Below are 12,105 nucleotides of genomic sequence, written 5' to 3' on the forward strand. Positions count from 1 at the left end.
GTCTTAAGGCCATTCTAAATTTTATTTAGTATATGCACAGCTTCTCCCAGCTTGGCTACATTTCTAAATTTAATAAGAATACTAATTTCAACATCTGCGATTTAATGAAAGAGATGAATAATACTGGACCCACAATAGATCACTGTACTCAATTCATCCTTCCAGCCTAACACAAAACACTGAAAACTACAACCAGAATGTAGCTTTTCAACTGACTTGGTAGTCACCTCACAATTATTTTTTTTAGAAAGCTTTTCTTAAGCTTGCTTATAAGACGTTAATGTAAACCAATGCCAAAAGCCTTATTAAAGTCAAGATACATGACAATGCAAGTTTATCCTTGTGTCTCAAGGCCTGTAAATGTCACAGGAAGAGTAATAGATTTTGTTTGACATTCACACCAGCTTTATTCATCCCCTTATCTTCTTGATGTTAACAAGCATTTGCTTTAATATTTACTTTGGCTTTTTTTTTTTTCTTCAGGATTTCAGTATCAAGTCATGAGATTTTCATTTTTTTTTCCCTTCCTCCCATTGAAAAATGGGTATGTTACTGTGTGTTATGGGGCTTCCACAATTACACGTTTTCAAAGATAACTTTTAGTACTTCTAAAATTATTTCAGGCAATTCACTTAACCCTTAGATCAATCCCAACTGATTTGCAGACATCTAATTTACTCAAGCCTGTTCTTTCTCTAATCCATAGTCTTAAACTTCAGCAGAGGATATTAACTGTGATACCCATTTGACTGCAGCTGACCTTTTAAGTTAAAGGTAAAGCAAAGACAACTAGCAATGTTTTTCCCTTCCCAGCATTGCCTTCAGATAGGCTTCTCCTTCCTCTGAGCTGCAAGTCATTAGTTTGATTTTTCTCTACTTTCTGATACACTCATAGATGATAGTTAATCTTAAATGCTTTCCCAGACATCTCATTTTGTACCTGGTTTTCTGTTTCGTGCTGTAGCTTTTGTTCCTTTAAGAGTTCAACCCAGTTTCACTTTCTGTAGACAACATCTTGCCACTGAAGTCACTAAGAACCTTGTCATTAACCAAATCCTTGGTATTCAGATAGTTTGCTCTTGTTCCCCTTACATTAAGGAAATGTCAATTATCCTAACAATTACTCCCCTCAAATGTATTCCTTTCAATCTCTGTTTACGGAAATCTGATTGTGAAACCACTTTTTTTACTTGGATGTTGTCTTCCTAAAAAGTGCTAATTTTATTCTTTTAATGCCCATTGTCTGCCTTCTACCTTTCCTCCCTCCAGGAGTGTCTCTTTTTGATTAGAAGCAAATTACTATTAACTCGCAACTGTATTAACGCGTTTAAGTACTGTGCAAATTACCTTTGCGTATGGGATGGCAGAGCAACAGATTTAAGCCAAATGATATCAAAGCAGGAGACTGAACAAGGCACAACCACAATACAAACCCAAGCAACTGCTTTGAATGACACTTTGTGGGAGGGCCTCTCTCTTGCAGCAAGTAAGCAAGGAAGCTTTGCAGGCCTGCATTTTTCCAGGCTAGTCATTTTAAAATATTCAAATATGTTCAAAGAACGAATTCCTATCCTTTAAAGTGCAGCAAAAGGAGGGGACTGCTGTTTAAAAAGTGATGTCAGTGAGAGCAGGGCTGGGCCATATGATGTTCCCATAGATGCATTTATTTCAATTGGACCAAAATAAGCATGAGGAGAAAGCACAAATTTCCTTTTGAAAAATGACCTGCTTCACAGACAGTGAAGTGAGAGATTTTAAAAGAAAGTCAGCACCATTATTGACCAAACTAACAAGTGTTCCCAAAGTGCTAATAAAATTCTAGACAAGCAACCTATTGATCATTGAGTTCAAAGCACATCAGCTATAATACTATACAGATGGGGATCCCATCCCCATCACTTTTGATGCTATATTTAATGAAAAAAATGGGTTGCCTATAAGCTTGTAAGAAATTTAATATTACACTTCTATCACATGAAGACGTGCATCTGCTTGGAGGATATAAGCAGCCAAATTTGCTCAAAATACATCTGAGAGAAGATAATATATTTCATATGCAGTATCTCAGCTATTGTATTCTGTTGATTCAGTTAGCATGTTTTAAAATTCTACTGATTTACTGAAGATTTACAAGCATAATTCATGTGCAGTTGTCCTATGAATAAGCTTCTAAAACTAATTCAAATACAGTCAAAAAATAAATTGCAAAATAAGTTATTCAGTTGAAATGTGCCATCTAAGGCACAGTAATGGAAAACATTTATTATAAAGCTAACATATATTTGTGCTAGAGATATGTACAGTACTAAACTCTCTGAAAGGAATTTATTCAGGCTTTTCTGAAAGAACATCTTAACGGGGCTAAAAGAAAATTACATGTTCAAAAGTAATTGTAGGTTCTATGATTTTCATCCAGCATCACAGGCTTACAATTATTGTCTTTTTGCTTTTGGAAGGCTTGTGAATTTTAGGCAAATTTTATTGCGCACAGCTGCAGGAAGCTGGAGGGTTTCTGGAGCCTGGACTTGCCAGTCAGATACTAGAAAGAATTCTGTACAATTCAATACAGAAGGAGTGGAAACATGAATACCTCTGTCTCTAGAAATAAAGTTCTGCATTTGACAAATTCACTTCCATGGGGCTACTGAACTGTGAAAGTCACAGTTTATGCTACACTGGAGGCCACAACTTACAGAAAAGCAGAGTTTCCTCTTTAAAGTGAGGGTATTTTGCCAGTTCGGCCTTTCATTAGTGCTCAAAAGGGGAATTCTTTTTGAAGTGATAAAGACTTCGTGCTTGTATTTATTAATGATAGTCAAGTCTACATGTGCATGTCTGACATCAGAGTCAGTCACAAGTAAATCCTGTTGAGGCAGATGAGGATTTTTACAGTACAGTAGAGTAGAGATTTTGGATTTTTTTTCCACCACAGACAAATGATGTCCAAAGTGAAAGCCCTGAGAATGAGAGAAAAGGCTGCCCAGGCTTCTCGGGAAAAGGATTAGGAAAAAGGACAACAGAAGTAAAGATGTCTGGGGAACACAGAAGGACGTCCTGACTATTTCTGATGTGGAGTTTCTTTTCCTGGGAAGTCCAGCAGCTTGGAACATTGGGATTTCTGTCAGTAGTGACGGGTAAAATGGCACCGTGCTTCAGCCAATCTCTTTAAGTCAGTGAAAGAGGCAGGATTAAGAGTAGAAATCTGGCCAGCTCAGTATACTGCAATCATATAACAGTGTCACCATGAAAATGGAAAGGGTGACACTTGCACTAAGCTGAACAGACAATTCAAGAGTTCTTGGTGCATATTTGGGGGGAAATAGTTCAACAGAATCATGTTTTTTTCCTCTCCAAGTGTGCCTTGTTGTTAATTATGGCCTAAATGTTTTGGATTCAAAGCTTATAGATCTGTACTACAAAGTGCATCCCAAATCTTCCATCGTTCCTATCTTTAGGGCAAAGATGCTTCACAAAATAAGAAAGCAATATGGCTGGCAAATTTGTCCCCAGTCGTACAACATTAAACCCAATATAATGTACTCTTTACTTATGTATCTTACCAGAAAAATTAATAGCATTTATTTGTCTATCAAAGCATTTAATAAAACTGTTGAGACATTTTAGCAGAAATGTGTAACAGCATTTACTTAACAGTTATCACTTATAACACCACAAAGTTTGAATGGATTAATTCTGTGGTGGGTCTGTCTAGGTGAAGAACATCAGACACTTCATTTCTGTACCAAAATCTCTGACTTGAGGGTGCTACATTAAACTTTTTCCCTGATTTCATCTTTTCTTCCCTCAAAATCAATGGAGACTAGGAAAATACGTCAACTCAGCTGTCAAGCCTCTTAAGAACTCTGAAATGACCTTGTCAAAAATTAAAAAAAAAAATAGAAGAAACCAACAAAAACTCCCCACACAATCCTTTGATTCATATTTTAAAAACCATGACTAACCTACCCCTTCCACTCTCCTGCTTTCTGACTTCAGCAGCTCTGACAGAATTGAGTTCAATATTAATGACTACCAATCATTTTCAGGCTATACACTCTTCTTTCTTCTGCAGCCCAAATACCTTGTTAGCTTGGCTTGGTCAGTAAGACACTCACCTTTGTACTGGTTTCTCCTAGTTTCAAGATGAATACAAATCTGAGCCAGTAGCAATGCTAAAAATAAATTCTGATTACTTAGGTACTGTCTACATGCAGCCAAAGCACAGAAGATGAATTCCCTTGAGAAGACATATTATGCAAAGAGACCTTGTGCAACTCTCTAGGGCTTGTTTCAGTGAAAGCCATGTATGCTTTCTTCCAAAAGAAGGTGTTTTTTTTTTTTCCTTTAGACATAGATGCAGACATCTCTCTGCATTACAAGCAGAAAGAAGACAGCTAGACTGCAGTGTATTGCTTTTAAATGCATAATTAAGTATTTCAATCTGCTGAACAAAGAAAGCTTTTAATTTTAGAAAGGAGTATTACATTGGTTGGTCCCAGCTCGCTCTTCTTTAAAAGGTGCAAATGAAGTACAAGCCTAGAAGTAGAACTGCTGACTTTCCAGACTTCTGTCTATAGTTCATTTTTAAAGCTGTTCAACATATTTTGTATCACCTGGCTGCCTTTAAGAGATCACTTCTAGCAGGTAACTAACCATCTACAGCCTTCACAGTGATTCCACTGTTTGGTTTCCATGTGATTTCAAAACATAAATTTAGAATCTAGAAATATATTTTCAATGTGAAAACACTGCAGACCTGTTCCAAAGAGTGGGCATTGATGTAAGTTAGCTTTAGCCAAGTGAGGTGACACTCATAGCCTGCATAGCCCAGGAGAGAAGCAGCAGGCTGTTCTCCTTCACTCACCAGAGTTTTTTCACTCATTCTAAGAACCACCTTTTTGTTGTGAGCTGAAATTCTGCCTTTTGAATATCTCTCAAGAACAATCATGTGGAGAACACAGATCTGCTGCTGAGCACAGAGCTAGAATTCTGTACCATGAGATCTGCACACAATCTTGGGATAGAAGAACCCAAAAAATACACATACACACAAAAAAAGTTTTCAATCTCACAGAAAAGCTTAGGTGGTATTAACACCCAACACAGAAAACGACATCAGAGCAAGGAGGATGGAGAAGAAAAGACTAAATACAGGAAATTTTCTCAGCACTTCCTATGTAAACAGTATGCTGTCTACATAAACACAGTATATCCACATACGTGCATAGCGTTGTATAATCAATGGATTAGACAGAACGCTTAACTGCATCCTGGGCTATGAAACTCCAGAGGAGGGATCGCCAGAAGAGATCCTTCCCCACGAGCAGTCAGCTCCTAAATGGGTCTAGGAGAGGTGCAGCCAGGCTCCACCCCTTCCAGCAGCACAGGAGAATTGCCTTCACCTGCGCTCCCAGGGCTGACTCATTGCTCGCCCCAGGTGATCAATCAGAGGTTCAGGCCGCGATTCAGCAGCTCCCATACAAGTGTATAATTCCTTATGTTGATACGTATGTTGAGGATTAGTCTTGTCAGCATCTGGATCCACCTCAGATGTAGAGAGATTTCTAGAATCCCTAGAAAGGTATGACTGGCTATTTTAACATTCTTGCCAGGGGCAAGAGAAGCAGTGGCCTCTCTGTCAAAAAGAATGATCTATGGACAAATAAAATCTGTTTGTAAGATTTAAATGAGATGAAAGCAGAGCAGGAATATCTGTGCAGGGCAAAGTATCATGCTCAGACAGCACTGCCTTGACTGCACTCTGCTTTCTGAAGACAGGCTATCCATAGTCCGGGAGAGATTTTACACTGAAAGAGTAATGATCCTTTTCTTCGTAAAGAGACAGGAATCTTTATCAGATGTACAATTGTTTGTATCGCTTCAAGGTATCCGTCTGTGATTTCAGACTCTAAAATGATTTGTGTTTTTGCCCAGAGTCAGAAATCTCAGTAACACAATGAACAAGACAGTTTTAGAGCATGTCAGTTCAAAATCTCTTTGCAATATTTTGCCAGGATTTACCTTTTTGTTTTTTACCTCTTGGGAATACAGAAGGTCATAAGAACTCTGAAAGTGGTGGGAGCATAAGTTCCATTCAAAGTCAATAGGATTTGTAATCCTAAATCCCTCTAATGCCTTTGAAAATCTCTCTGTGGATATATACCTTGACAAAAACATCATCTTCCCCTTTCCTTTGAAACTGAAGTTCCATTTCCGTAAAGACAGAGTATCAGTGCTCTTCAGCTCTAATATGTGTATGTCCCCAGTAATATTCCTGGGAGCTACGTGGACACAACATTGTATGAAATATAGAAATACATGTAAAGTTAATTTTTCAAAAGTAACTGTGTGCCTTCAGAGACTCCAGTGGATATTTCCTCCCTAAGCATTTCAGTAATTTTAGACTTTCAAGTCTGGTTGACAAGGCTGCTCCCTTTTATGTCTAGTTTGTGAAATAAATGACTGCTAATGCTCAAACTGAAAGCAAATAAAGAAAGCATTACGTTTTCATCTGCTCCAGTGGTCTACCATTTATTTAGTTACCCCTTCATTCATTTGTTCCTTTTCTTCCTTAGTTGATTCACTTTTTCATCTCACTGTGGTATGATTTACAAGTAAAATTTCATACTTCTTAATTTCCAGAGGTGCTTTAAAATAACTTGTGGTTCTGTTTTGCTATTTGATTTGCAATTTCCTTCCATTCTGCATGGGACTTAAAGTGCTTTTTCTCTTTTTTCTCTTTTTTTTCTTTCTTTTTTTCCATGGCTTTTCTTTTTATTTTTTATTTTTAAACAAAAAACTACTTGCCTGTTCAATAATTTGCCAAAGCAATTTGCTTGCAGGAATATCTGTCCTGAATATAAAAGCACATCAACTATACATATGAATAAATTTGAAGATATATATGGAAGCCTTGTGCTCCATTTCAATGTCACACAACTTTGAAAGCAGTATCCAAGAGACAGAGAACTACGTAAGGGATCTACATCACTGAAATTCATTTGCATTGTAGTTGCTGTATATATTATCACTGCTTTTGAAATGGTTTTAGGATAACATCTGGTAAAAATAAAAAAAAATAGCAAAACAACACTATAAATTCCAGAGCTCTATAGATGGATAAAGTAATAGGCTAACAGAGTGTAACGTTTTGAAGAAAATTCTAGGACACTGGAGTTATTAGAGGCACAATGTTCAATATTGCACGAAGGCTAGCTAAAGAAATGCAGGATCCTAAAAATGCCTTAGGGACTGGGAAAAAGCCTACCATCCACGTGTGTTCTTACAGTAATATCCTCATGTCATATGTGTTCTCAAGCACTCAACCACATTATAGAAACTTCATTGAACATCACAAGCAGGAAAAACGAGCAACTGTCAGAAGGCAGAGAAGTGAATGACTCTGCACTTCATACAGCATGCTGTCATCTTCCATAAATCAAACAGGTGTTAATTGGTTTTACCAGACCAAAAGAAACTGTGCAAATGTTAACGTTTGTCCTGGAAAAGCAAACAGAAAAATAACCACAAATCACCTCTCTAGAAAGCTCTATGAAGTAGTGAAATACACAACTCACAAAGTTTCCTATTCAACTCTCTGAAGGGGCTCCAGTACAGAACTATGTTATAGTGTATAACCAGTATATAACCAGTGTTACAGAAACGTGGTATCAGAGTGACATTCATAACAAATAGCCAAGTTAAAACAACACTGATTAAAAGGACAAAATCATTGCATGCTATTAGCTTGCACAACTTCTGTATCCAGCTACAAGAGGATGAACTGCTGGATTTCTTTGTGCATAGTTTGTTCTGCTGTTGCCTGTTGATTTTTTACATGGATGTGAACCATGTAAACTATCCAGTACAATCCACCACGTCCAGCAGCATCAGGGCTACTAGCATTTCAATCATGTCAAGCTACGATATTTAGAATGAATGTCTTTTACCACACTGAGAAGCTTGTTGCTAGCAGAGAACAGTCAGCACGAAGTTACCTGAAATATCATTTAAACTGCAAGTTAAAGTAGTTCTTCCACGCACGGCTGTTGTTTCAATCCTACTCTGGACAATGCAATTAGAATATCTTTTATTTCTTTTTCCCATCCTTTGTTGACTAGTCTGAAAATTGCTGAAGCACTGCTATAACTTACCAACTCACCATGACAAAGAATGCTAAACATCATTGACAGACTCTGAATCAGTGGCATATATACCATTCTCTTCTCTTTTGAAAATCAGCTCTATTCACACATTACAACAGGCTTCAAAGAACTGTCCTCTTGAGTATTGGGAAATGCAGTAATTACATTTATGACATTTGTTTAACAAGTTTTTAACATGAAAGAATAGTTATGTGAGGATACCTGTTTCGTATTGCATTTTTGACTGAGATTCTTGGTTACAGAGAACCTAAGTATATAAATATCATCACTGAAAATAAGCTGGAATGGATGTAGATTAAAAAACATAGCTAAAAAATAGAGATGAGTCAAACCCTTATATATAAAACACCTCAAGCTGTGACTAAATTGGGAGTGAGACGTAAGTGTGAATATAGCTCTTCACAAATGCATGGGACAGAAGGAACAAGAAAAGCATAAAGTGTATGGGGATATCAAAAAATGACACATGACAACCACAAAATATTGACTTTACCTTGATCAAAAGGCTTGTTTGGATTCCAGTTTCTGACATAATCATCCTAAATGGGGAGAAAAAAAAAATCAGAAAATATATAAGTAACTTTTTCAGTACAATTTTACATAACCAAATTATGAAAGAATCAGCTCAGCTCATCTTTTGATTATAATGTACTCAGCCCAAATCAGATGAAACTATCAACAGGTTATGCTCTAACGTGTAGTAAATGCAAGCTAGAAAATGAAGAATAAAAAACCCCTTGCATTCAGTACATCAAATCTTCCAAATATTTTTCAAAATATACCCTTAATTACATACTTCCTGACAACTCTATTATTTCATATCAGCCAGCAACTTTTGATATTAAAGATAATGTGACGTGATGCATGCCAAGATAGTGTTGTAAAAGACCAGCACAGAAGATTGAAATGCACATATTCATTTGGACAGACGTAAATCTCACCACTGTGAACGTTCAGATATACAGCAGTAATATCAGAAGCACTACACTTTAATTACAATAACATCCAGGAACATTTGCAGTGAATGCTTTTGTAAATTTTATCTCTTAGGACTCCTTAAATCAGATGTAAAGATATGATTGCACAAGGAGTCTTAGGGTTCCGTTGTACATAATTCAGACTGCATTGTAAAACCAAGAAGGTAGGAACTCTCAGGGCTATTGGTCAAATGGTTATTGTTGCAAACAAGGGTTTTTCTTCTTTCTACAGACCCCTCTGTGTGCCTGATTAATTTGTACTCTGTGTACTGAGCAAATATTTACTGAAAGGAGTTTCACTCACTTCAGAGTACCACCAACCACATCTCTGAAGAACTGGGACTCAAGCCCAACCGCAATATTCGTTTTACTCACAGTATTCAGCATATTCTGTATATCTCACTTGTGTCCTCCATAAGAGGAAGTGATAACAACAGAATAATGTATCTGAAGTGAGGAAGCATGGAACATTTCTATAACACTGTTATATTTTTCTGCATATTAATCTTTATTTCCTTTTTAATACTTCCAATGTTCTACAATCATTTCTTGAGGGCTGCCACTGAAGAGATGTCTTTACCAATTAGAATGACATTTTGATTTCTTTTTCCTGCCAAGAGGGTAACTGAAAACCCATCAATGTGAGTAAGATACTCAAATTATTTCTTCCATAGAGCTTTGCTTAGCATTTATCTCCAGTTAACTGAACTTCACGTGCTCCCTTGCTAACCTATCAACCCAGCTTGGAACAATTTGGAGACTAGAAGTCACTTTGTCTTGCTTTCTGGGTTTAGAACAGCCCACAGAGCTGCTGCAAGCAGAGCAGGATGCCCTTCCTGAATGCTGTGCCTTCTGGCAGTGCATTCCCTGATGAGGGCTGTGGCTGGGAAGCAGAAACACAGCATGGAGTCCTGCAGCTCTGGGGGCAGGAAATGGGAAATGCCCTCTGTAATGAGGGGACTGGCTGCAACCCTGGATGATTATCACAAGAATACGTATTTCCTTTTTCAAAGAATATTTATGCACAATGTCTGTGTCGACTTCATGGACTGTGATGATATTGCACGGTAACAATAAAGATTATTCTTCATAACTCATTGTGAGACAATCCTTTGTAATTGGTTACGATGCACTGCTAAATTCATTGAGCGTTAATAACTCTTCTGAATCAGGTTATGTTTCTGAGCAGAACATTTTTTTCAGGAAACACGATTATTTATTTATTAATTCCCTGTTTACAATTTCTCTTCTAGGTGTTGCTTTGCTGCTTGGTTTTCAGCATCAGAAACTGTTGAATAATTCAAATCCCAAGAAAGATTTCTTTTACTGTCGGCATATGGAGCCAGTTTTGAAATAAGGTTTGGAAAGGAAGTTTATCTCACTTTCAGTTTCAAAGAAGTATTTTACAGAAAAAGCACCTTGCTCAAAAAAAAAAAAAACAACCTACAAAGCACCTATCTCTGCTGTAACCTTCCTTCTCCTTTCCTCCTTTTGCATTCTGTTTTGAAAATTAAAGCTATATTTATTTTGGAATATGCTTGTAACTACAGGATTTTAATGTTGGGAAATACATGAGAAAAGATATGTGAGAAAAAATTCCACAAAACTAAAGAGAATATAGAAAACCGTTGAAATTTTACACACATAAAAGTCACTAGTATTTATAGGAGTAAATAATGACTATTCATACACTGAAGCAATCTGGTCAACTGCACTTTAAAACAATTTGTACCAGCAAGAAAGCAGAAAATCTGGCACTAGATCTTCAGTTCAGCACTGATACCAGTGAGAAAAGCAGTTGAATGTTTACAGCACTGTAAAGGTAAAATTCACCCTGAAGATATGGCTGAGCAGAAAATCTCCACCTCATTTAAACGCCACCTAAAGTTCTGACTTCAAAAACAGACGGGGCTTTCTGCTGGGACACGACTGGAATTTCCACCTTCACTAGAAAGGACTTTTGTTAGCAGGAGAGACTGCTACATCCCCAAATGGATACCATCATTTCACTGTAATTTTCTTCGACAGAAGAAAAATGCCCTGGTACAGCAATATGTGGCACTCTAAATATGTATACTGATAAATATAAAAAATAATAAATGCAAGCAACTTGATTAAAGAGTTTAACATTGCTATTAAATAAAAAACCATAGTGCAAAAAGTGACTACACAGATCTGTTTTGGAACTTTCTACTGGGAAAGGTATCAGTGTGCTTAAAACACCTTACATCTGCTGTAACATACAAACCTACTCTCTTGGTTTAATATTAACATGTTAATAAACCAATATTAACATATTAATAACTAACATGTATTAATAATATTCTATTCAGAACTATTAATAGTTGGTAATCAGAGTTTAAAATGTAATATGCATTATGATATTTTTAAAATACTGATATTTACAAATTAAAAGTGGAAACCTACCTCAACTTCCTGAAAACGCAAGCGTTACAAATGAGAGAAGAAAGAAAGAAAGAAATTAAACAATATAAAGATATGACATTCACTAATTTTATCCTGAACACCCTTTAAAGTTTGAAATCCCCTGTTTCAGATGACCTCAGCCTTCACGTGAAATCCTTTTCTCTTTCTTCTCTGCCCTTCCCACCTTGGCTGTCATGGCTCAGTTTGCAGCTGCTGTGCTATTAGCCAAATGCTGTGCTATTAGCATGTTTGTCTCCTACAAAACTCCAAGAAAGGCACTTTTGGCTGACAAAAGCAGCAGGAGATGTATTTCCTCATACTCATCTGTTACATACCTGCTATAGGAGAGAATTTTTTTTCCTGTAGCTGATTTAAAGGCCATTCAATGGAATGGGAAGGCAAAAGTAGGCACGGATCCATTTCAGTACAAGTAACAGCAACTGACAAGTATTTCTGATGAACAAATATTCCAAAATATCTCTCTCCTTGCACAGAATTCACACTTCGAGGGTTTTGCTTATGGTTCAGTGACTGTA

The 12,105-nt window shown here is 36.9% G+C and overlaps 1 protein-coding gene across 1 annotated transcript in view; it reads right to left on the reverse strand.

Moving 5' to 3' along the window:
- The window catches only part of SPOCK1 (SPARC (osteonectin), cwcv and kazal like domains proteoglycan 1), a 257,041-nt gene that overhangs the window by 163,105 nt on the left and 81,831 nt on the right, over nt 1-12,105 (reverse strand). The window contains exon 3 of the mRNA XM_085236770.1: nt 8,659-8,704. Within this exon, the coding sequence (XP_085092896.1) occupies nt 8,659-8,704 (46 nt within the window). The remainder of the gene's footprint in view (nt 1-8,658; nt 8,705-12,105) is intronic.

This window comes from Meleagris gallopavo, chromosome 15 (assembly GCF_905368555.1).
Source record: "Meleagris gallopavo chromosome 15, MGAL_WU_HG_1.1, whole genome shotgun sequence".
NCBI lineage: Eukaryota > Metazoa > Chordata > Aves > Galliformes > Phasianidae > Meleagris > Meleagris gallopavo.